General features: G+C 50.3%; 1 protein-coding gene across 1 annotated transcript in view; it reads left to right on the top strand.

The window, feature by feature from the left end:
* Positions 1 to 21,398, top strand: part of DDX1 (DEAD-box helicase 1) — a 344,760-nt gene that overhangs the window by 88,005 nt on the left and 235,357 nt on the right. The window contains exon 7 of the mRNA XM_086926316.1: positions 14,945 to 15,028. Coding sequence (XP_086782442.1) covers positions 14,945 to 15,028 — 84 coding nt within the window. The remainder of the gene's footprint in view (positions 1 to 14,944; positions 15,029 to 21,398) is intronic.

Below are 21,398 nucleotides of genomic sequence, written 5' to 3'. Positions count from 1 at the left end.
GACAGATCCCACTGGAAGAAGAGGGGGTGGGGCTGATCCCTGTGGTGTGAGAGCAACAGATCCCACGGGGGAATAAGAGGGACAGACCACAGCGGAGTAAGAGGAATAGATCTTATAGGAAAAAGAGAAATATATTTGAACTGAACAAGGGTGGAGGAACAGATCCCAGCGGAGTAGGATAATTGATCCAAATGAAAATGCTGACGGGAGCCGGATCCCAATAGGATAGCATCGAAAGGACAGCGAGCAGGACATCGGGAGCGACGGATCACGGCGTAGAAAGAAAGAAACAACTGGTCCCAGATCACAGCGAGACCCAATCACGACCAGATCCGAACAGACACCAGTGAGGCATCCACGGAGCACGTGGGAAAGGGGCGTGGCCAAAAGATCTGCGACCGAGAGCAAAGACACATCCAACTTTACACGGAGGGGCGGAGGACTGTACCACCGGATCCCAGAGGAGTGCACAGGACAGATCCACTGGCGAAGGGTGGACAACGCGCGCCCCGCTTTCAGCAGTGGACAGAGCTCAGCAAGGTGGAGGAGTGAGGACAGAGCTGACCTCGGAGGCCGACTGTGGACAGAGCTGATCTCAGAGTGTGGACAGATCTTCCAGGGACTGCAGGTGTTGGGGTGGGTGAGCGGGGGAGGAACGGGATGGTGCGGGTTAGAGGAGCTCGAGGCGTTGGGGATGACTGTGAGCAAGTGGGACTGGACTGGGACAAGTAAGAGAAGCGAGGGGCTTCTAGGCGCTGTGGGTGGAATGCGACGCTGGAGAATGTCTTCCAGGGACTGCAGCGGATGGGTGAGCGGGAGAGGAACGGGATTTGTGCGGGTAAGATGAGCTCGAGGCGTTGGGGATGGACTGTCAGGAAGCGGGACTAGACTGGGACAGGTAAGCGAAGCGAGGGGCTTCTAGGCGCTGCGGCTGGGGTGGGGGCGCGGGTGAGTGTCTTACATGTACTACAGGTGGTGGGTGAGCGGGAGAGGAACGGGACTGGTTCGGGTAGGAGATCGAGCCGCTGGGGATGGACAGGACTGTGAACACGTAGGAGGTGGACTGGTCCAGGTAAGCGAAGCGAGGGGCTTCCAGGCGCTGCCGGTTGTTGGTAAGCAGTTGAGACTGGACTGGTGCAAGTTAGAGGAGCATGAGGCTTTGCGGCTGGAGGGTGATCAAGTGGCATTAAACGGTTCAAGAAATCGAGAGGCTTCTGGGCGCTACAGGAGCGAGAGTGAGCGGGTGCAGCTGGACTGGTATAGGTAAGAGAGGGGATTTAGGCATTCTGGGGTTAGAAGGGTGAGCGCAGGGGTTTAGAGCGTTCCGGAGTGAGGTGGGGGGGGGGGGGGCGGGGGTGTGATCCGGCTAAAAAAAAGGCTGCGGACTGGTCAGGATATTATAGTGCCGTGAAGGCACCGTAAGGAAGTGAGGCGCGCGCAGCAGGTGTCTGCGAGCGCAGCTGGAAAAGTCTATGGGAGCAGACCTAAAGGGATGGACTTCGTGGCGCTCGGAAGAGGTGTCTGTCAGTATAAGTAGGACTCTCTACAGAAGCATGGACCTTATACAAGTGCCTCGAAGGGACTGACTTCGAGGTAGAGGATAGTGGGCGTCCACCAGTCAAGATAACAGGGTTTTTGGAGTATCTGTCCCTGAAAGGAATGTACTTCTAGGCGCACGGAACAGGCATTTGCAAGTGCATCAAATCGGGCCTATAGGAACAGAGACGGGTACCGGTATTTAGAAAGAATGGACTTGTAGGCGCACGGAGCAGATGTCTGCGAGTAAAACGACCAGGGTCTATGGGAGCAGCCATCGTTTGTACACATCCCCAGCCGCGCCCAAAGGTTCCGTTTAACCCATGGTGTTAAGGTTCGTAGACTGTCGTTTTTAGGAATGATGACACACAACTGACTCACGGCAGGACATTTGAGCACATGAAAAACTTACAGCCAGGAAGTCGGGTTTCAGCTCGATGGCTTTCGAGAGGTCAGGCAAGCAACAAGCAATCTTGCGCTGGGTGCAGGTACATAGCACTCAAGCAGAGAATAACAACAAGCGGGAGGGGGCGGGAAAGGGGGAGGAGAGACGCAGAAGACGGCCGGAGCAGGAAGGCGGGTGCCGGCAATGCCGGACCAGAATCGGGGGCGTTCCCGGCTTTCGCCTGACGTCGCGTGACGTCGGCAAAAGCCAAAGAATGTCGGGAACGCCCCCGTGTCTGGTCCGGCATTGACGGACAGGCCCCTCGTCCAATGGCTAGGCTCCATTTACGGAGCCAGCCAATGAATGACGAGGGCCGACCCAAAGCACACTACAGTTCTCATCAGGTTTTCGCCTGCGCGAAAAAGATGCGCAGAGCGCATCTTTTTGGCGAGGCAAAACCTAAAAAGGCCAGGTCGGATCACCATGAGGTGTGTATCCTCTGCCTTCCAGCTTCTCATGTTCCAGAGGAGTGTGTCATCTGCCAAGGCTTCTCTGGAAAAACCCTGAGGGAAAGGAAGAAAATCAGACTTCAGGGTCTCGAAGAAAGAAGACCGAAGGCAAAAGGTGGGTCTGAAGGGGCTCCTTCTGCCCATGCTGAGGCCACTGGGGGGCTCCCCAGGGGCAGGAAGACCAGCAAACGTCACCATTCTCCACCTGGGTCCATTGCGCCCACTACGGTGTCGAGAGGAATGACTGCGGTCTGTTCCCCATCGTCGGAGTCGAAACGACGTCGACGCTCGGCTTCGAGGGATATCACTAGACCTTCGAAGTCACCGGTGACTGTTTCATCGTCGTCCTCGTCGTCGAGGCGATACTGCCGCTCGCCGTCTGCCAAGAGGAGGCGGACGTCGTCTTCGAGGTCCTCGCTGTCGAGGTCGCCGTCGAGACCCAGGTCGCCGTCGAGGCACGGGAGGTCGCCGTCGAGGCACGGGAGGTCGCCGTCGAGGCACGGGAGGTCGCCGTCGAGGCACGGGAGGACGCCGTCGAGGCACGGGAGGTCGCCGTCGAGGCGCCGAGGATCGCCGTCGAGGGGCAAAAGGTCGCCGTCGAGGCACAGACGGTCGCCGTCGAGGCGCAGAAGGCGTTCGACGCCGAGGAAGAGACGCTCGACGTCCAGGGGTCGAAGCTCGCCGTATGGTCGCCGTTCTTCGATGCCGAAGAGTGGTGGAAGGAGGCCTGACGCCGTGGGTGGTTCGCCTACGTCCCAGGCTGGAGGAGAAGGGGGTTCTCCGCGCTCGGTGTATTCCGAGGTGTATACCCCTTCGGGGAAGGTGACTCCCCCTCCTCCGTTACCGAGGGGTCCCCCTCCGAGGACGCCTACTCCGCCTCCGTTGCCTCCCCCGCCACCCGGGCCAGGGTTGCCTGAGAAGCCACCTCCGGTTCCACCAAGGTCGACATCATTACCTAAGTTTCCGACGCCGCCCAAGGGAACGCCTAAGCTGAAGGCTCCGTCCAAACCCAAGTCACCCGCTCCGGTGGATCCGGTTGATCGTCCTCGGCCGAGGAGGTCCGGTTCACGCTCCGGGCGGAGAGGTAGATCGAGGAGTCGTCATAGATCCTCCACCAGATCAAGGCGTCGCCATAGGAGGTGGGGGTCTAGCTCCCGCACGGACTCTTACAGGACCCATTCCTACTCACCGACCTTATCGGACTCTCCTGAGACCAGGATTTCTCCAGTGGATGACATTGCCACGTTCCAGGAGGTTCTCTTGAGGGGGGCTGCGAAGCTGGGGATCACAGTGACGGCTCCAACACCCATGACGTCCGTGATATTCGAGACGCTTCACAAAAAGCACTTGTCTCGCCCTCTTCTGCCTCTGATGCCTGAATTGAAGGAACCTGCGGAGGAGCTGTTCCTCACGCCTGCGCTGGTGAAGGTCGCTCCGTCCCGGCTTTTGAAGAAGTACAGGGCCCCGGATTCGGACCCTGCCTTTCTGAGAGTGGATCCAGTGCCGGACTCAGTGATAGTGACGGCGGCCAGGAAATTGCATTCTACCTCCCCGTCATCCACAGTGCCGCCAGATAAGGAGAGTCGATGGATCGACTCGGCGGGCAGGAAAGCGCGTGGGACTGCTTCCTCAGCCTTGAAGGCTGCCAGCGATACGGCTCTGCTGGGCCGTTACGACCGGGTGCTGTGGGACTCCCTGCAACAGTTCGTGGAACTGCTACCGAGAGATAAGCGGGAGGACTTCCAGGAGATCCTCAAGGAAGGGATGCTGGTGTCAAACCAGGTGATCAGTGCGGCGGCGGACTCCTCCCTGTTGGCTGCACATGGCTACTGCCATGGAATCAATCAGCGGCGGCATGCCTGGCTAAGGCTTACGTCCCTCAAGCCAGAGGCCCAGCAGCGGGTGGCCAATCTGCTGTTTTCCGGGGAGACCCTCTTCGGTAAACACGCGGATGATGAGATGGCCCGCATGAAGGCGGAGGCGGAGACCCTTACGGCTGTGGGCTTGGAGAAGCCTAAAGAAAAGAAAACCTACCGACCGTTCCAGAGGCGGTTCGGTGGACAAGGAAGAGGACGGGGTCAGTCTTCGGGACACCAGCAGCAGCAACAACAGAAGCAGTTCCGTAGACCCTTCCAAAAACGGCAAAAGGGTAGGGGAGGACAGAAGTCCTCTACCGCGAACAAGGGCCCGGCCGGGTCTCGACCCTGAGCGGTTACTTCCCCTTCATCCGTTACCCGCTCCGGTGGGGGGGGAAGCGTTCAATTTTTTCTGGCAGAGTGGAGAAAAATTACTCCGGACAAGTGGGTGCTGAATATTGTTTGCAATGGATACAGTCTTCGGTTCATCAGCCCTCCTCCAGCGATCCCTCCGGTCAGCTCGCAGTATCAACTACGCGAACTCCAGGAGGAGGCCGATATCCTGTTAAGGAAAAGGGCGATAGAAGACGTACCTCTGTCTCAAAGAGGAAGAGGTCTGTACTCCCGGTTCATTCTGGTTCGCAAGAAGGACACGAACGAGTTCAGGCCCATTCTGGACTTGCGGCAGGCAAACAAGTGGATTCGCAGAGAAAAGTTTCGCATGCTGTCGTTGCATCAGATTTATCCTCAGTTGCAACGGGGGGACTGGCTTTGTGCCATAGACCTACAGGATGCTTACTTCCACGTGCCCATCGCGTGCAAACACAGGAAGTTTCTGCGATTTCAAGTCGGCACCAACCACTATCAATACACAGTACTGCCCTTCGGGCTGAAATCTGCGCCCAGGACTTTCTCAAAGTGCATGGCAGTGGTAGCGGCACACCTCAGGAAGAACAGGGTGTTTGTGTACCCGTACCTGGACGATTGGTTGATCAAGGCCTCCTCCTTCTTGGAAGCTCAGGCAGACTTCCGGCAGACATTCGTTCTCTTGAACAAGTTGGGGTTGCACATCAACATGTCCAAGTCTGTCCCGATCCCGGTCCAGTGCATTCAATACTCGGGAGCCACCATCAATACGCTGTCAACAAGCGTTTCTCCTTCGGAGGAGCGACGGCGATCGATCCTTTGGAAGGCTCAGGCTCTTATGACCGCTCCATCTACAACAGTGAGGACGGTGTCTTCTCTACTGGGGTCAATGGCCTCTTGTATCTTCCTCACTCCTCACGCACGGCTACACATGAGACCTCTGCAGGAGTGCTTGGAGGACCAGTGGGACCAGAGGAAAGGATCTTGGGACGACAAGATACGACTCTGTCTGCATGCTCTTCAGTCTCTGAAGTGGTGGTGTTCAGCGGAGAATCTCCTCGAGGGGTTCCCTTCCACAAGGACATCCCTACTCGGACTATAGTGACAGATGCTTCTCTCCAGGGCTGGGGAGCGCATTCGGGAGACTTACAGATTCAAGGAACGTGGTCTCAGATGGAGTCCACGTACCACATCAATTTCCTGGAACTCAGAGCTGTTCACTTGGCACTGAAGACCTTTCTTCCGTTCTTCCAGACCAACTCTCTGCTTGTACAGACGGACAATACGACCACGATGTATTACCTCAACAAGCAGGGGGGGTCGAGATCGCGCACCCTGTCTCGGGAGGCGCAGACGATCTGGCGCTGGCTTCTGGCCAGAGGATTGACGATAACGGCTACCCATCTACCAGGTGTGCAGAATGTTCAGGCAGACGCACTGAGCAGACTGATTCAGGAAAACCACAAATGGGTCATAAACGACGAAGTACTAGGAGAAGTCTTCGAAAGGTGGGGGACTCCAGGCGTAGATCTGTTCGCCACCGCCGAAAACAGCAAATGCCGAGACTTCGCCTCCAGGTACTACCAGCAAGGGACGCTGGGGAATGCACTCTGGATCAACTGGTCGAACAGCTTTGTTTACGCTTTTCCGCCCATCCCCCTGATTCCAGCAGTGCTCATCAAGCTGTCCCGGTCCAGGGCAAGGATGATCCACGGATGATCCTGATTGCCCCGGAATGGCCCAGGCAGTGGTGGTTCACGGACCTTCTCCACCGGTCTCTCCTTCCGCACATACGGCTGCCGTGCAGGCCGGACCTTCTCACGAAGTTCGGGGGGCAGATGTTGCACCCCAACCTCTCGTCCTTGAGTTTGGCGGCATGGCTCCTGAGAGAGTGCAATATGGCCATTTGAATCTGCCCGAAGATTGCATGGACATTCTGAAGGAGTCTAAGCGACCTTCCACTCGGACTTCTTATGCTTACAAGTGGAAGAGGTTTTGTGTCTGGTGTGTGTCCAAGAACTTAGACCCAACGACGTGCAAGGAGGAGGTCATCCTTCCTTACCTTCTGCATTTGGCGCGGTCTGGCCTTAATGTTCATTCCGTTAAGGTTCATCTCGCTGCATTGACTGCCTACAGGAAAAGCCCTTCACAGACTTCCTTCTTCCAGATCCCTGTGATCAAAGACTTTTTGGAAGGCTTGAAGAAAGTGTTCCCTCCTGTCAGGCTTCCTTCGCCTTCATTGGAATTGAATGTGGTGCTGTCCAGTTTGATGAAGGAGCCTTTTGAACCCATTCATAAGGCTTCGTTGCAGCACCTGTCCTGGAAGGCGGCGTTCCTCGTGGCCATTACATCGGCCCGCAGGGTGAGTGAAATTCAGGCGTTGTGTTGTAATGAACCTTATACTGTATTTCATGCTGCTAAGGTTGTTATGCGTACTCACCCTAAATTTCTTCCCAAGGTTATTTCTGATTTTCATGTCAACCAGACTATAACTTTGCCTACGTTTTTTCAGAACCCTTCATCTCCAGCGGAAAGGTCTCTACATTCCCTGGATGTTAGGAGGGTGTTGAAATTTTATCTGGATAAGACCAAAGGTATTCATAGGCCAGACCAATTGTTTATCAATCATGGATCGGTCAGGACGGGTCTTGCGACCTCTAAGCAGTCCATTTCTAGGTGGATTGTGTCCTGCATACAACTGTGTTACCAGAAAGCTAATAAGACCTTAGGAGGTAAGCCTAAGGCTCATTCCACCAGGGGTAAAGCTGCCACGACAGCCTTGCTCCGTAATGTGCCGATTGCAGAAATTTGCAAGGCCGCCACTTGGAAGTCGGTTCATACCTTTGCTAAGCATTACTGTCTGGACGCTGATGCCAGGGCAGATGCTCAGGTTGGACAGGCTTCGCTGCGGAATTTGTTCGCACAATAGTGGTGTTGGTTCTTTTCTCCACCGCCACTTTGGTGTGGGGATGGGCTTGCCATTCTATTCACTAGATTATGACTATACACAGAGATCCCATACTACAGAAGGAGTAATTTCTTTTCTGTAACTCCAGTTCTGTAGTAGGGGTATCTCTGTTATAGTCATAAGCGCCCGCCCTCCTCCCTGGTGGAGTAAGATATTCATGTAAGGAATGCTACAGGTCTGGCGTGTTACGCCTTCAAAAAGAACTGAAAGTAAGAGGGACCTGCAGGGCATTCTGGGATACTGTGAAGTTCTGGAAAGTTCTCTTAAAGGCACAGTATCCTGTTTTGAGCCACATAATGGCAGCCTATGGGGCTTGTCTGTCCATGTCTTCCTCTCTATCATTCCAGAGGGGTTTTTGCTGAAAAAAAGGGAAATCTGGACAGGCTTTGCAGTTTTGTGGATTTTTGGTGGAATTTCTAGTTGAAGTACTGGACAGTTTAGCCTGTTAATAGGCTGCATTATATGTCTATAAATTCTCTCTTCAGTGTCTGTGCAGTTCGGCATTTTTTCGACACTTTAGAGATTATTTTTGATTGCTCCGGGGTCCATGCGCATGGGCGGGACTATTCACTAGATTATGACTATAACAGAGATACCCCTACTACAGAACTGGAGTTACAGAAAAGAAACTACTCCTTCTTTGTGGCGTCTTGGAAGGAGTTGTATAAATGCAATGTTACTCTTATAGGGAGCTGTAATTCTAGACAGTACCAGGACTAAGATACCTGAACTTAGATGCGTATAAATAATGCTCTAATGCTCAATGATGCTCCTTCGAGTCTGGATGTTTCGCCTTTTAATTGAAACCAGTAAAACTGATAATTTTTCCTCATCATTGATCATTTAATATGCTTATCTCAATTATGCTTAAATGAAGCGAGTTCATGAGCACTGCTGATACTTTTGATGATGGTAGATTAATGAATGAATGAATGAATGATGAATGAATGAATGAATGAATGATGAATGAATGATGAATGAATGATTGAATGATTACCCATTTCTATAGCGCATGGTTACCCTGAGGCATCCCAGCGCTTACGTGGTCCAGTCGCCACCATTGATTTTAGCAGAATAGGAAGGTTTTCAGCATCTTTCTAAACCTGAGATGGTTCTCCTCCATGCGGATAGCATCTGGAAGATTATTCCACAGCTTTGCGGCCTGTAGAGAGAAACGTCTGCCCCCGGTGCGCGATCTCCTAGTCTTGGGGATTGCCAGTAGATTCTTATTACTAGATCTCAGGGTTCTACATGTTTGATAAGGAGTAAACAAGGGTGCCAGAATGTCTGCTCCGGAGTTATGCAGGGCTTTATGGGCAATAGTCATTGCTTTAAATTCGATTCTTTGTTGCACAGGCAACCAGTGTAGTTGCCTCAATGCTGGTTTGGCAGAGGTTCTGCGTGGGATATTTAGTAGCAATCGGGCAGCACAGTTTTGGATGGTCTGAAGGATCTTAATTGTCCCTTTAGGGGCACCCAGATAGACTGCGTTGGAGTAGTCTAGTCGTGATAGTATCAGGGATTGTACTAGGATCCTTCTAGCTTCAAAGGGAAGTACTCCTAGGACCTTTCTGAGTGCTCTCATGAGGGCATAACCAGTCCCTGCTACCTTCCGGGCTTGGACCTGAAAGTTAAGGGCTGGATCCAGCCACACTCCCAGGCTTTTAATTTGCTCCTTGGGGGTTGGAGGCTGCCCCAGGGAATCCGGCCACCACATATCCACAGAGGTAGGTGGTTTGTGTCCCAGCATCATGACCTCTGTTTTAGCTCCATTAAGCTTCAAAAAGGAGTCATTCATCCATTCCTGGACTTTGCTAAGACAGGAGGAGAGATTGCTATAAGTCGTCTCCTGCCCAGACAGGGAGATGATAAGCTGAGTATCATCAGCATATGTTACCAGTTGTACTCCCCAGGGTTGCACCACCTCAGCCAGAGGTCTCATGTAAATATTAAATAGGGTCGGGCTGAGGGATGACCCCTGGGGAACACCACATTGGAGCTGTATTGGGGCAGAAACTGTGTCATCCTCAAACACTGAGAAAGTCTGATTGGAAAGGAAGGAGCTAAGCCAATTCAGGGCGGTCCCAGTGATACCCACATCCCTCAATCTCTGGATGAGAATCGTGTGATTAACGGTATCAAAGGCCGCACTGAGGTCTAATAATAGTATGGCCGCGCATTTCCCTTCGTCCAGAATCTTTCTGGTTTCCTCAATTACTGCCACAAGGGACGTTTCAGTACCCTGTTTACATCTAAACCCGGTCTGGGTGTAGTGCAGCAGATTATTGGCTTCAATGAAGGTAGATAGAAGAGAGTTGACATGTTTTTCAGCTATCTTGCTAACAGTTGGCAGCAAAGAGATAGGGCGATAGTTGGAACAATCGTCGGGGTTAAGATTGGGCTTTTTTAATAACGCTCTTACTCTTGCTTGTTTCCACCTTGGTGGAACTACCCCGGTGGTCAAGGATGTGTTGATCACGTCCTGTATTACAGGGGCCACTGTATCTGAGACAAGCTTGAGGATGGTAGGTGGGGCTACATCACAAGGTGATCCAGATTTCAGATTGCCTAAAAGCAATTGGGCCTTGTCGCCATCTTTTAAATTTCACTGGAAGCACAATATTAAGAAAAGACTATTTTCCTAAATTAAAACTAGAATGCTACTTTAGGGTAATATTGGTCCAGGAATCAGCGCCTCAAAAGTAGCTTTTCAGATTCTCAAAATTCAAGATTAAAAATATTCTTCCATCACTTGATGATGTGTACTGATTCGTTTTATTAGTTGTCCGGGGTATAGATTTAACATATTTTCTTCTGATTTTCTTTTTCTCTGTTTATGGTCCTGTGTATAGAAGTCTGTAGTTGACCTTAGTGTTTTAGTTTTCCTCCTTCTTGTATATTAACTATAGCGTGTGATCTAATTACATAAAATTACAATGCAAAGAATCATCAAGTGATGGAAGAATATTTTTAATCTTGAATTTTGAGAATCTGAAAAGCTACTTTTGAGGCGCTGATTCCTGGACCAATATTACCTTAAAGTAGCATTCTAGTTTTAATTTAGGAAAATAGTCTTTTCTTAATATTGTGCTTCCAGTGAAATTTAAAAGTGGTGTCCTTTTTAGGTCTCGCCTGTCGATGCGCATGCGCATCGAGCAAGCGAGACTATGGGGGCTTATCCACTCTTTATCCACTGCAAGGAATCGTGGCGATTCCTTGCAGTGCCCGTGACTTTTAAGCTCAATGCGCATGCGCATTGAGCTTAAAAGCGCGTGCACGTCCGTCTCGTTTTACCCGCTCCGCCCCCTCCCCTTCCCGCCGTGTCGCATTTCTCCTCCCCCCTCCCCTCTCTTCCCTCCGTCTTGTTGTCTCTTGACCACACGCTGTACTGGTTTCATTAAAGAGACAACGACCACAGTAAAAGCCCCAGCATGGTTGGCTTCGGCAGTGCTTGTTTATAGATGCCTCGCCCTTATATGTAGGAGTCAGTAACTTACGAGGAGCCGCCCAAAGCTTCCTGTTCTTTGGTGATTACGGACCTCACTCGAGTGATTAGGGCTTGTGTCTGTATCTCTGAGGCCTCAGAAGCCCGTCTTCAGGCAGGGCGTTACTATTTTTACACCCGCTATACTTTTTATTTTAAATAATGGTGTACCCTCTTGAAGCTACGAATAGTTTCTGCTTTCTTTTTTTTTTTTACTTGAGCTTTTTGCTAAAGGGTAATATCTGTATCACTGAACACGTCTTTTCAATAAAGGGCACATTTCTGAAACAGTACCACGAAAATTACAGTTGAGCGCGTCGCATTTCTCCTCCCCCCTCCCCTCTCTTCCCTCCGTCTTGTTTTTTGTTTATTTTACCCGCTCCGCCCCCTCCCCGCCGTGTCGCATTTCTCCTCCCCCCTCCCCTCTCTTCCCTCCGTCTTGTTGTCTCTTGACCACACGCTGTACTGGTTTCATTAAAGAGACAACGACCACAGTAAAAGCCCCAGCATGGTTGGCTTCGGCAGTGCTTGTTTATAGATGCCTCGCCCTTATATGTAGGAGTCAGTAACTTACGAGGAGCCGCCCAAAGCTTCCTGTTCTTTGGTGATTACGGACCTCACTCGAGTGATTAGGGCTTGTGTCTGTATCTCTGAGGCCTCAGAAGCCCGTCTTCAGGCAGGGCGTTACTATTTTTACACCCGCTATACTTTTTATTTTAAATAATGGTGTACCCTCTTGAAGCTACGAATAGTTTCTGCTTTTTTTTTTTTTTTACTTGAGCTTTTTGCTAAAGGGTAATATCTGTATCACTGAACACGTCTTTTCAATAAAGGGCACATTTCTGAAACAGTACCACGAAAATTACAGTTGAGCGCGTTTTTTCATTTGTGTATAATTTTGTTTGCGTAGAAACTATACAGTGTTGTGTTGTCCGTTTAAGGTGGATATGGGTACGGTGTTATGTCCTATATTTTGCTATTTTTGTTTTTCATTATCTGTACTCGTATAAAATTAACACGTTTTTTCGTGCAAACACGCATTCCAGTACTCTGCACAGTGAGCATGCTGGGCATTGACGTCTACTTTGACTAGAGTAAGGCTTTATCAAAAGGAAAGTAGAAAATGTATTTTCTCTGCTATAAAATACTTTTGCTTACAACAAATTATTTCACTGTACGTGTAAGAAGTTTTTCTTTCTCGTGTTTAAACTACTAGAAATAAATGTTGGATGTATGATGTAAACGGGTATAGTAAGCCCCACATCAGTCTTACTTTGTCAGCTAAAACAGCTGTATATGAAGGTCAACATTCCAAGCCACACACAGTTTAAAATCATGCATTTTCAGTGATGGCTACTGTTGGGCAGAATGATTAACTTGACTGTGCTGTTAATTCATCTTTAAAGGAAACAGACATCCTCTCTAGAGGCAAAACGTGGCTTTAATAGTTCCCCAGAAAATGATAAAAACACAAAAAAAAATAGGCAACTTACAGTGGTTGCTCCCAAGTCTTGATAGATTCTGCCATGAAGTACACAATCTTATGGAGACTACTCTGATTTCACAAACATTTTTGCTGCAGTAACAAATACACTCATGGCCCGTGAATTTACCCAAACCTTTCATTGAAAGGATAGAATGTTTCTTTTATTTTTGCATTCAAATGGAGAACCCCTCACCCTCCTCACCCTCACTCACCCTCACCCTCACTCACCCTCAACCCCTCACCCTCACCCTCACTCACCCTCAACCCCTCACCCTCACTCACCCTCACCACCTCACCCTCACTCACCCTCAACCCCTCACCCTCAACCCCTCACTCACCCTCACTCTCACTCATCCTCACTCACCCTCAACCCCTCATCCTCACTCACCCTCAACCCCTCACCCTCACTCACCCTCAACCCCTCACCCTCACTCACCCTCAACCCCTCACCCTCACTCACCCTCAGCCCCTCCCCCTCGACCCCTCCCCCTCAACCCTTCACCCTCACTCACCCTCACTCACCCTCAACCCCTCACCCTCACTCACCCCCACTCACCCTCAACCCCTCACCCTCAACCCCTCACCCTCAACCCCTCACCCTCAACCACTCACCCTCAACCACTCACCCTCACCCTCACTCACCCTCACCCTCAACCCCTCACCCTCACTCACCCTCACCCTCACTCACCCTCAACCCCTCACCCTCACTCACCCTCACCCACCCTCAACCCCTCACCCTCACTCACCCTCAACCCCTCACCCCCACTCACCCTCAACCCCTCACCCTCAACCCCTCACTCACCCTCAACCCCTCACCCTCACTCACCTTCAACCCCTCACCCTCAACCCCTCACCCTCAATCCCTCACCCTCACCCACCCTCACCCTTACTCACCCTCACCCACCCTCACCCTTACTCACCCTCAACCCCTCACCCTCACTCACCCTCAACCCCTCACCCACCCTCACCCACCCCCAACCCCTCACCATCACTCACCCTCACTCACCCACCCTCACTCACCCTCACTCACCCTCACTCACCCTCACTCACCCTCACTCACCCTCACTCACCCTCACTCACCCTCACTCACCCTCACTCACCCTCACTCACCCTCACTCACCCTCACTCACCCTCACTCACCCTCACTCACCCTCACTCACCCTCACTCACTCTCACTCACCCTCACTCAACCTCACCCAACCTCACCCTCACTCAACCTCACCCTCACTCACCCTCACTCACCCTCACTCAACCTCACCCTCACTCAACCTCACCCTCACTCAACCTCACCCTCACTCAACCTCACCCTCACTCAACCTCACCCTCACTCAACCTCACCCTCACTCAACCTCACCCTCACTCAACCTCACCCTCAACCCCTCACTCAACCTCACCCTCAACCCCTCACAATCCCTCAACCCCTCACCCTCACCCTCACCCTCACTCACCCTCAACCCCTCACCCTCACCCTCACTCACCCTCAACCCCTCACCCTCACCCTCACTCACCCTCAACCCCTCACCCTCACCCTCACTCACCCTCAACCCCTCACCCTCACTCAACCCCTCACCCTCACTCACCCTCACCCTCACTCACCCTCAACCCCTCACCCTCACCCTCACTCACCCTCACTCACCCTCACTCACCCTCACTCACCCTCACCCTCACTCACCCTCACTCACCCTCACTCACCCTCACTCACCCTCACTCACCCTCACTCACCCTCACTCACCCTCACTCACCCTCACTCACCCTCACTCACCCTCACTCACCCTCACTCACCCTCACTCACCCTCACTCACCCTCACTCACCCTCACTCAGCGCAACCACAGCATCTTAAACTAAATATATTTAATAAACTTTAAGCTATTGGCAATATAAAATAAAATCCATTTTATTTACGTATTAATTATTAATTTTTTTTTAAAGCCATTGATTTTTTTTATTTCAATACATATAAGTCACATATAAGTCCCGTTAATACAAAACATGTTGCTTTACAAATGCTAGAGGTGTCACATTTACAAAAATTATAACTATTGGCTTTGTAAAGAAGAACGCTATTAATTTCGCTATTTAGAAAAAACAACACATAAATAAAAAACAAAAAAATAAATAACACCTATAGCTCAAACTTTACTACAGCGAGACCTATTGCATTTCCAATGCTTGTTAAGATTTTAGCCATTCCTTTGTCCACCAACATTCCCTAACTACATCTCTGCATTAGCAGGAATACACATTAATTAGGAAAGGTAATCATTGAGAATTGTATCGCAAAAATATTATCTAAAGTAAACTATGCACGTGTTATTAACTTGCTGATTTTATTTTATCTATTTTTAATTTCCAGCAATCGGCGCTGATGGTTTGTTATGTCAAAGTCGTGAAATAAAAGAATGGCATGGATGCAGGGCAACCAGAGGAGTAAATAAAGGTAAGTTTGATGTTTTCCCCACAAACAGGCCTGGAGTATTTTAGAGGAATTAAAATGTGTATGTTCTCTGGTTTAACTTGTGTTCTATCTAATGTTGCTATAAAGCAGTAGGGTTGTCGTTTGGTAATGTAATTATAAAATACTCTCTCTCTCCTGGGGAGTTTATACTGTATAGCCAAACAACTGGACATAGAAAGTATCCTGTAGGCAGATATACTGCAAGAACATTTGTAAAATTTGTGCTTATTCAGCTACATTAATGGTATATGGAAAATGAACTTCTACACGTCTGGTTCTTTGGGAGATTGCTCAGAAATCCTTGGAGGGACCAGTGGCCATCTATTGATTTTAGTGTACTTCCAAATGATAATCATTTCAGTTGATCGATCTATGCTCTGGGTAAAGGTGAGGGCCAGACACATGCCGCCACAATGACTTTCAATAATAATGCTATTTTAGTCTGAAAATTGTGAAGTGAATCATCTCTTAAAAGGAAATTGACTAGAAAAAAATTCCTGTTAATGATTTAAAACAATTATGCCTTCTTGCTACTTTTCTCTAAAAACTGGTTGAACTTGTTAGTTGTTTGCAGATGACTTAATGGATTGACATCTAGCCGCAGATTTCTTAACTTAGAATATCCCCAGGATTCCGACTGGATCCGGAAATTTTTTGCAGCAGCACCTCTGTGCGCCGGGGGACGGCGCCACACGACTCCACCCTGACGTCCACATACGCAACGTCAGCGAGGTCATACAAGTCCCTCCCGGTGCGCTGGCGTCAGTTTCCTTCTTTTCCGCGTGCAATGCGGATCCGGAGTGAGCGGTTCCTCTGGCCTTCTTTTCGAAGCTTCGCGTCAGGAACAATGTGCGATGCCTTCAGGCTTTAAAACTTGTAATTCCTGTTTGTGGCAGATGTCTACGAAGGCCCGCATTTTATTTGTATGTGGTGTCTGGGAGAGCACCATGACTCCACGGACTGCGAAGCCTGCAGACACCTGAAGCCGAAATCTCGGCGGGAGCGCCGTATAAAGCTTCTCTCGGCACGGATGTCCCAGTCGGAGTCATCTCGTCCCCCGGCCTCTTCATCGCCGGCAGGTCCCTCTACTGTCCAGTTCCGCCGTCGATCGCCCTCTGGGGTCCGGGGCCGTCGTTCGCCACTTGGTAAGTGGAGGCGCTAGTCGCCAAGGTCTTTGACCTCCCTTTCTTCTGTTGTCAGGGGCACTGGTTCCCGGAACGTTCCGGACGTGCGCTCCCGACAGTCGCCCCCCTCTATCCGTCCTTTCCGGGTGTGGGGGAGACTCAGGCCCAAATGGAGGTATATACTGCGGCTTTGCAGGGCTCCCTTGGGTCCTCTCCCGTTCCTGGGGTGTCCTTGGGCCTCCGCTTCTTGTGCGATCCCCGACAGACTCTCCGGCGGGTTCGCCCCCAGCGCTAATTGAGCCTTTGTCCCCCAGGAACGTCGGGGATGTGGCATTGTTAGGGCGCGGCCCGGTTGGGTCTTCCTCTACGGTCCACATAGTCGTCCGGGCGCGGCCCAGCTGGGTCCCCCTCTACGGCCCACGGCGCCTCTGCCGCGCCGCATAGCCCCACTGGGCTCCCTGTGGCGTCGCAGGTGGTTGCCGGTGCTCATAGCCCTGCCTTGAGCATATCACGGGCGTCCGGGCAGGGGGCCGCATGTCCGGAGCCGGGGATCGACGCTGTGCCGGTGTCGTCGGCTCACCACCCCGGCTCCGCCTCCGCTTCTTTCTCCGAAGTCGGAGCCTGTTATGAATGAGGCAGAGTCGGCGCTGGGGTGGCGCCGAAAGCTTGCCTCCCTAACTCCGGTGCCTTCTTCTTCGAAAGGGGAGCTTGTCGTAGTTTCGGCGCCAACTTGACGGCGGATGCAGCTGAGTCGGCTACTGATGAGGCATGATCGGCGCCGGCACGTGTCGTTTTGGCGTCGGTTCGGTGCCGGGTTGTGGACTCTTCTATAGAGGCCTCTAGAGAGAGTTCGGCGCCGCCCACATGCCCAGCGACGCCAGAGGTATTGTTGCCAGTGCCCCCCTTGGAATTTGTGGAGCCTTCTTAGGAGCTCCCATATCCGGCAGGCTCTTCGCCTCCCCAGGAGCATTGGTCACACCCTCAGTGTCTTGGGAGGGTCACCTTTCAACATTTCCCCATTGATGAGCTGTTGTCCCCTCTGCGGAGGGCAACCAAGTCTAGTGCAGCTTTATTGAGAGTGGTCTCATTGGCCAAACGCATTTTAAACCTGCAAGCCCCTTCTGCCCCCTTGTATGTGGACCCCTCGCGAGAGGTCCTTCACTGTGGGTCCGGGAATGTGGAGCCGCTTCTACCATTTGAGGCTTCCCTTGGTGATGCCCTTTTGGGTACCTAGGTTCTGCCTGCTTCAGGTGACCCGTTGGCTAATTGAGTTTTGCACCGCCACCGTCCAGCTCCACATAATCCTGTTTGTCTTTTTGTACACCCTGAATCTCAGGGGTTTGTGTTGCAGACTGCCTTTCCTTCTCTGCCCCCACTAACGCTTCCTCCCTCTCGGGACTCCAGATTGCTTGAGTCATGGGGTAGGAACATCTTTGCATCCACTAGTGCAGCCCTACTGTTCTTAAATGCAGTGTGTGTTTTGGCTCAGGCTACCTCTGCCCTGTGGGACTCTGCAGAGTGTTTGCTTTCTGCCACCTCTGAAGGTGCTCGCGTTGATCTCCTTCACCTCCTCCGGGATGGCCGCGACGCTGCCGAATTCACAATCCGCTCAGCCTTAGATACTGCGGATTCTTTGGGCCGAGCTATGGTGGGTTCTGTTGCCTTACGGCGTCACACATAGTTGCGAGATAGCTTCTTCCCTGAAAATATCCGGGAGCGACTGGTTGACTTACCCTTTGAGGTTTTGCTGTTTAATGCTCACTCCGAATCGGCGGTTCACCTGCTCCTTGCGGGCTTTCGTCCTCCCATGTAGGTCTTGCTTGTCTTCCGTGGTGGTACTTTTTCATTTAGCATCTTTTAGATGCGCTCTGTGTTTAACGTGGGCAGTGAGCCTTGCGTCTTCTTTTTCTGTGGTCAAGGGTGATTACCCTTTTATTGGCATCCCCTGGATGCTTTTTGCTTTGATCTGACTGTTGGCCTGCTGTGGCAGTGTTCCACAGGTTGCTGTGTCTGGTCCTCTGACTATTGTATTGAGCCGATGGTTCAGCTCAGTAATGTCATACGGTTCAGAACTCATGTTTGCGGGTTCGGTTCGTTACTTCGCTCTTTTTCCTTGACTTTATTGCCCTAAGAGATGTTCCCCGTTGTTTGGGGTGTGCATACTCCATGTGGGGTACTTGTATGCTATTATATAGCTCTGCTTCTCTCACCTGGGCCGGGAGATCCTGTGGGCTCCATGCGTCGCTTGGTGGTCCGTGGTACGGTGTCCTATGTTTTTCCCTGGTGCAATCTTCTATACGCCATGGTCATCCTGCCTGTTCCACCTCCTTCGGAGGTTTCATGATCTCCCCTTCAAAAGTGGCTCCTGCCTGCCCTTACTAGATGAAATGCGGTATGGACATGTTCATGCTCCTGGCTAGTTATGTCTCTACATATTTATATATTTATACATTTATTTATGTATACAGGACCGTTGCCATGGTATTCCTCTTCCTACGTCGCCACCTCTTTTCGAGGCTGCGAGGTCTGGACCAATAGCTCCATGTGTGGGGGAGCTTTTCTGAGTTGTTGCAGGTTGTCCATAGGTTCCTCCTTGCTTCCGCTTACTGGGGTGATTTCCCAATTTGACAAATGCTCCTTTTTTGGTGTTCAACACTGTACGTGTTTTTTCTGGAGTGTTTGGTTGCTGAATATGAGACTCTTCTCACGATTCGATACCTTGGTGTTTTTGGCCACTTCCTTCGGATGTGCCTATTTTCCAAATTTTCACCTAATATTGTTAAAGCTAACCCTGCGGGACAGTTCTTCTGATGGCTGTGGCCCTTTGCTACTACCTGCAAGTCTATATTGTGGGTTGTTTTCTCACTTTCTCTTCATACTGCCCGGTCGGGCACTCTTATGCTCCTTGTGTAAGCCACTTTAAGGTCTTTATGGCCGTTTGCCTGCTGCATGTTTATACCTGCTTCAGCGGGTTTAAAATTGATGCTATTTGCCCCTATTTTCTCTTTTTGGGATTGGGTGTGCACTTTGTGTGTTTCTTGTCCAGCTGGCTATTCCCAACGCATTGCTCAGGTTCTAGCTCTTGCTTTTGGGCTCTTGACACTGGCTCCTTCAGCCTTCCTTCTATAGGGTAGTCTTTAGTCTCTGGTAGAATTCTCTTCAGGTTCTTTTTGAGCTTGGGTTGGTGTAATCATTGTGCGCCATTAAGCGGAGAGTGGTCCTTTTTCCTCTTTCTTTGCTCTGGTATATGGCTCATGCTGTTCTACCTGTCATTTTTATAAGGGTATGGTGTAGCGCCATTCTGGCATTTGTAGGATGTCTACCACCCCGTTATTTCTACTCTTCCGAGCTGCTTGGGTTGCTGTTTGGCTGTTCCACCACAGCCTCGCCCCTTTATCCGTCACTCTGTTGCCGGATCACATGCTTGGCGCTTTCTGTTGTTCTGTCGCAGAACCACCTCCCCTTTGGGGGTATGGCTGTGGGATTTATTCTAAGTTAAGGAATCTGCGGCTAGATGTCTCTAGCAGATGTACGAGTTACTTACCTTCGGTAACGATGTATCTGATAGAGATGTCTAGCCGCAGATTCCTTAACGCCCACCCAGCCTTCCCGTTCCGCGAGGACCTTGCCGAGTGGTTTTCTCCATTGGCCTCGTCAGTTGCCATTGGGTTATCTCTCAAAGGAGTTCTGTTTGTTGCACCCCTCTGGGTATTTCCATATACAGTTAACTTCTGCTGAGGTGCTGCTTTTCTGTAATACGGTTCCTTTTATTCACTAGGAGATTCGTTTTCCTCTCTAGTTACCTTCCCTTCCTTCCGTCTTCTCAAAAGACTCGGGCTCCTGGTCTTCTCTTGGTCGTCCTTTTTGGGGGTCAGAGTTGCTCGGTTTCCAACCTCCGTTATTGTAGGGAAAGGGCCAGTCTTTTCATACCTTCCTACGGTGGACTGTTCTTTCTGTGCACAATTCTACATGGCAATATTAGTCTATTTCGGTCTGTTGAGATGTTCTTCCCTTGTTGCACTCTGGGAAGGGTCTTCGCTTAGCTTGTGGGGCTCTTTCTCACAGCTTTTTTAGTTATATGTAGGCAGTGTCTAATTCGATCTTTTATGATGGTGGCTTCCATCATCCTCCTTCTTTATTCACAGATTTTTCATCCCTTGCACACTGTCCCCATACCTTCACAGTTTTTTGTTGGTGGCTCTGCGTTGTGCCGCGGAAAAGTTTCTCCTAAGAAAACTGACGTCAGCGCGCCGGGAGGGACTTACTTATATGACCTCACACGTACGTGGAGGACGTCGGAGGGAGAAGGGGAGGGGTCGTGTGGCGCCGTCCGCTGGTGCACAGAGGTGCTGCTTCAAAACCTTTCCGGATCATGTTGATGAATCTGCGGCTTGACAACGACCCATGTGCCTAGAAAGAAAATTGAAGCTTTGTTGAAAATAAATTAGAAATCAATGTTAACAATACTTAGGTAATTAGGTGCGGTTAGAAAAAAGGTTTGAGATTAGATGATGGCTGAACAATAGGAAATTAGAAACAGTTGACTGGGACCAATATCTAGGTATGAAAGTTAGAAGTACTTATTCTTGATCTGAACATAGGCGTAGAGCATAGAATAAAAATTAAGGCTCAGAGTCTAGACCGGTTTGAAAAATTCTAACAAGCTTTACAGATGTTTATCAATTTTTCCTTTTCTAAAAGCTGTGGCAGGCTAAATAAACCTACTGTTATATGAAAGTGAAGTTTTGACATTAGATATCCAAGTCCGATTTAAACAATTTAAATCAACCACCTCCGTTTGCCTAGTTCTGCAATAAGATTTGAAGTTGGACTGTGTGTTTGGGATCTTCTTGTCATCAGGTGGGCTACTAGGTTCTTCTTACTCATTGAGAATTCACAAAAGGAACAGAATTCTGTACGAAGTTAAAATACTGTCAAATTGTATCTGAATATATTTTTCAGTATTTTCACCAGTCAACTGTTTTACATTTTGTACAATCTGGAAAGAGATCTGTGCCTGTTGATTACTTGTAATGGAAAGTAATAATTTCCAAGATTCAAAGATCTGTTAAGCTTTATTAGCTAGCTGTGCTGTTTTAATTGTTTGTTTACAGTACAATTGTGTAAAGAAAAACTGTGTGCTATTTTAATTGTAGTCACTGCGGTCCCGTGTGCGTGGCAGAGAGTACCGATTAACAGCATTTCTTGTTACTTGTTCACATGAACAT

Source organism: Lissotriton vulgaris, chromosome 6 (genome assembly GCF_964263255.1).
Source record: "Lissotriton vulgaris chromosome 6, aLisVul1.2, whole genome shotgun sequence".
Taxonomy (NCBI): Eukaryota; Metazoa; Chordata; class Amphibia; order Caudata; family Salamandridae; genus Lissotriton; species Lissotriton vulgaris.
Note: the sequence above shows the minus strand (reverse complement) of the source record. Positions and strands in the feature narration are given on the sequence as shown.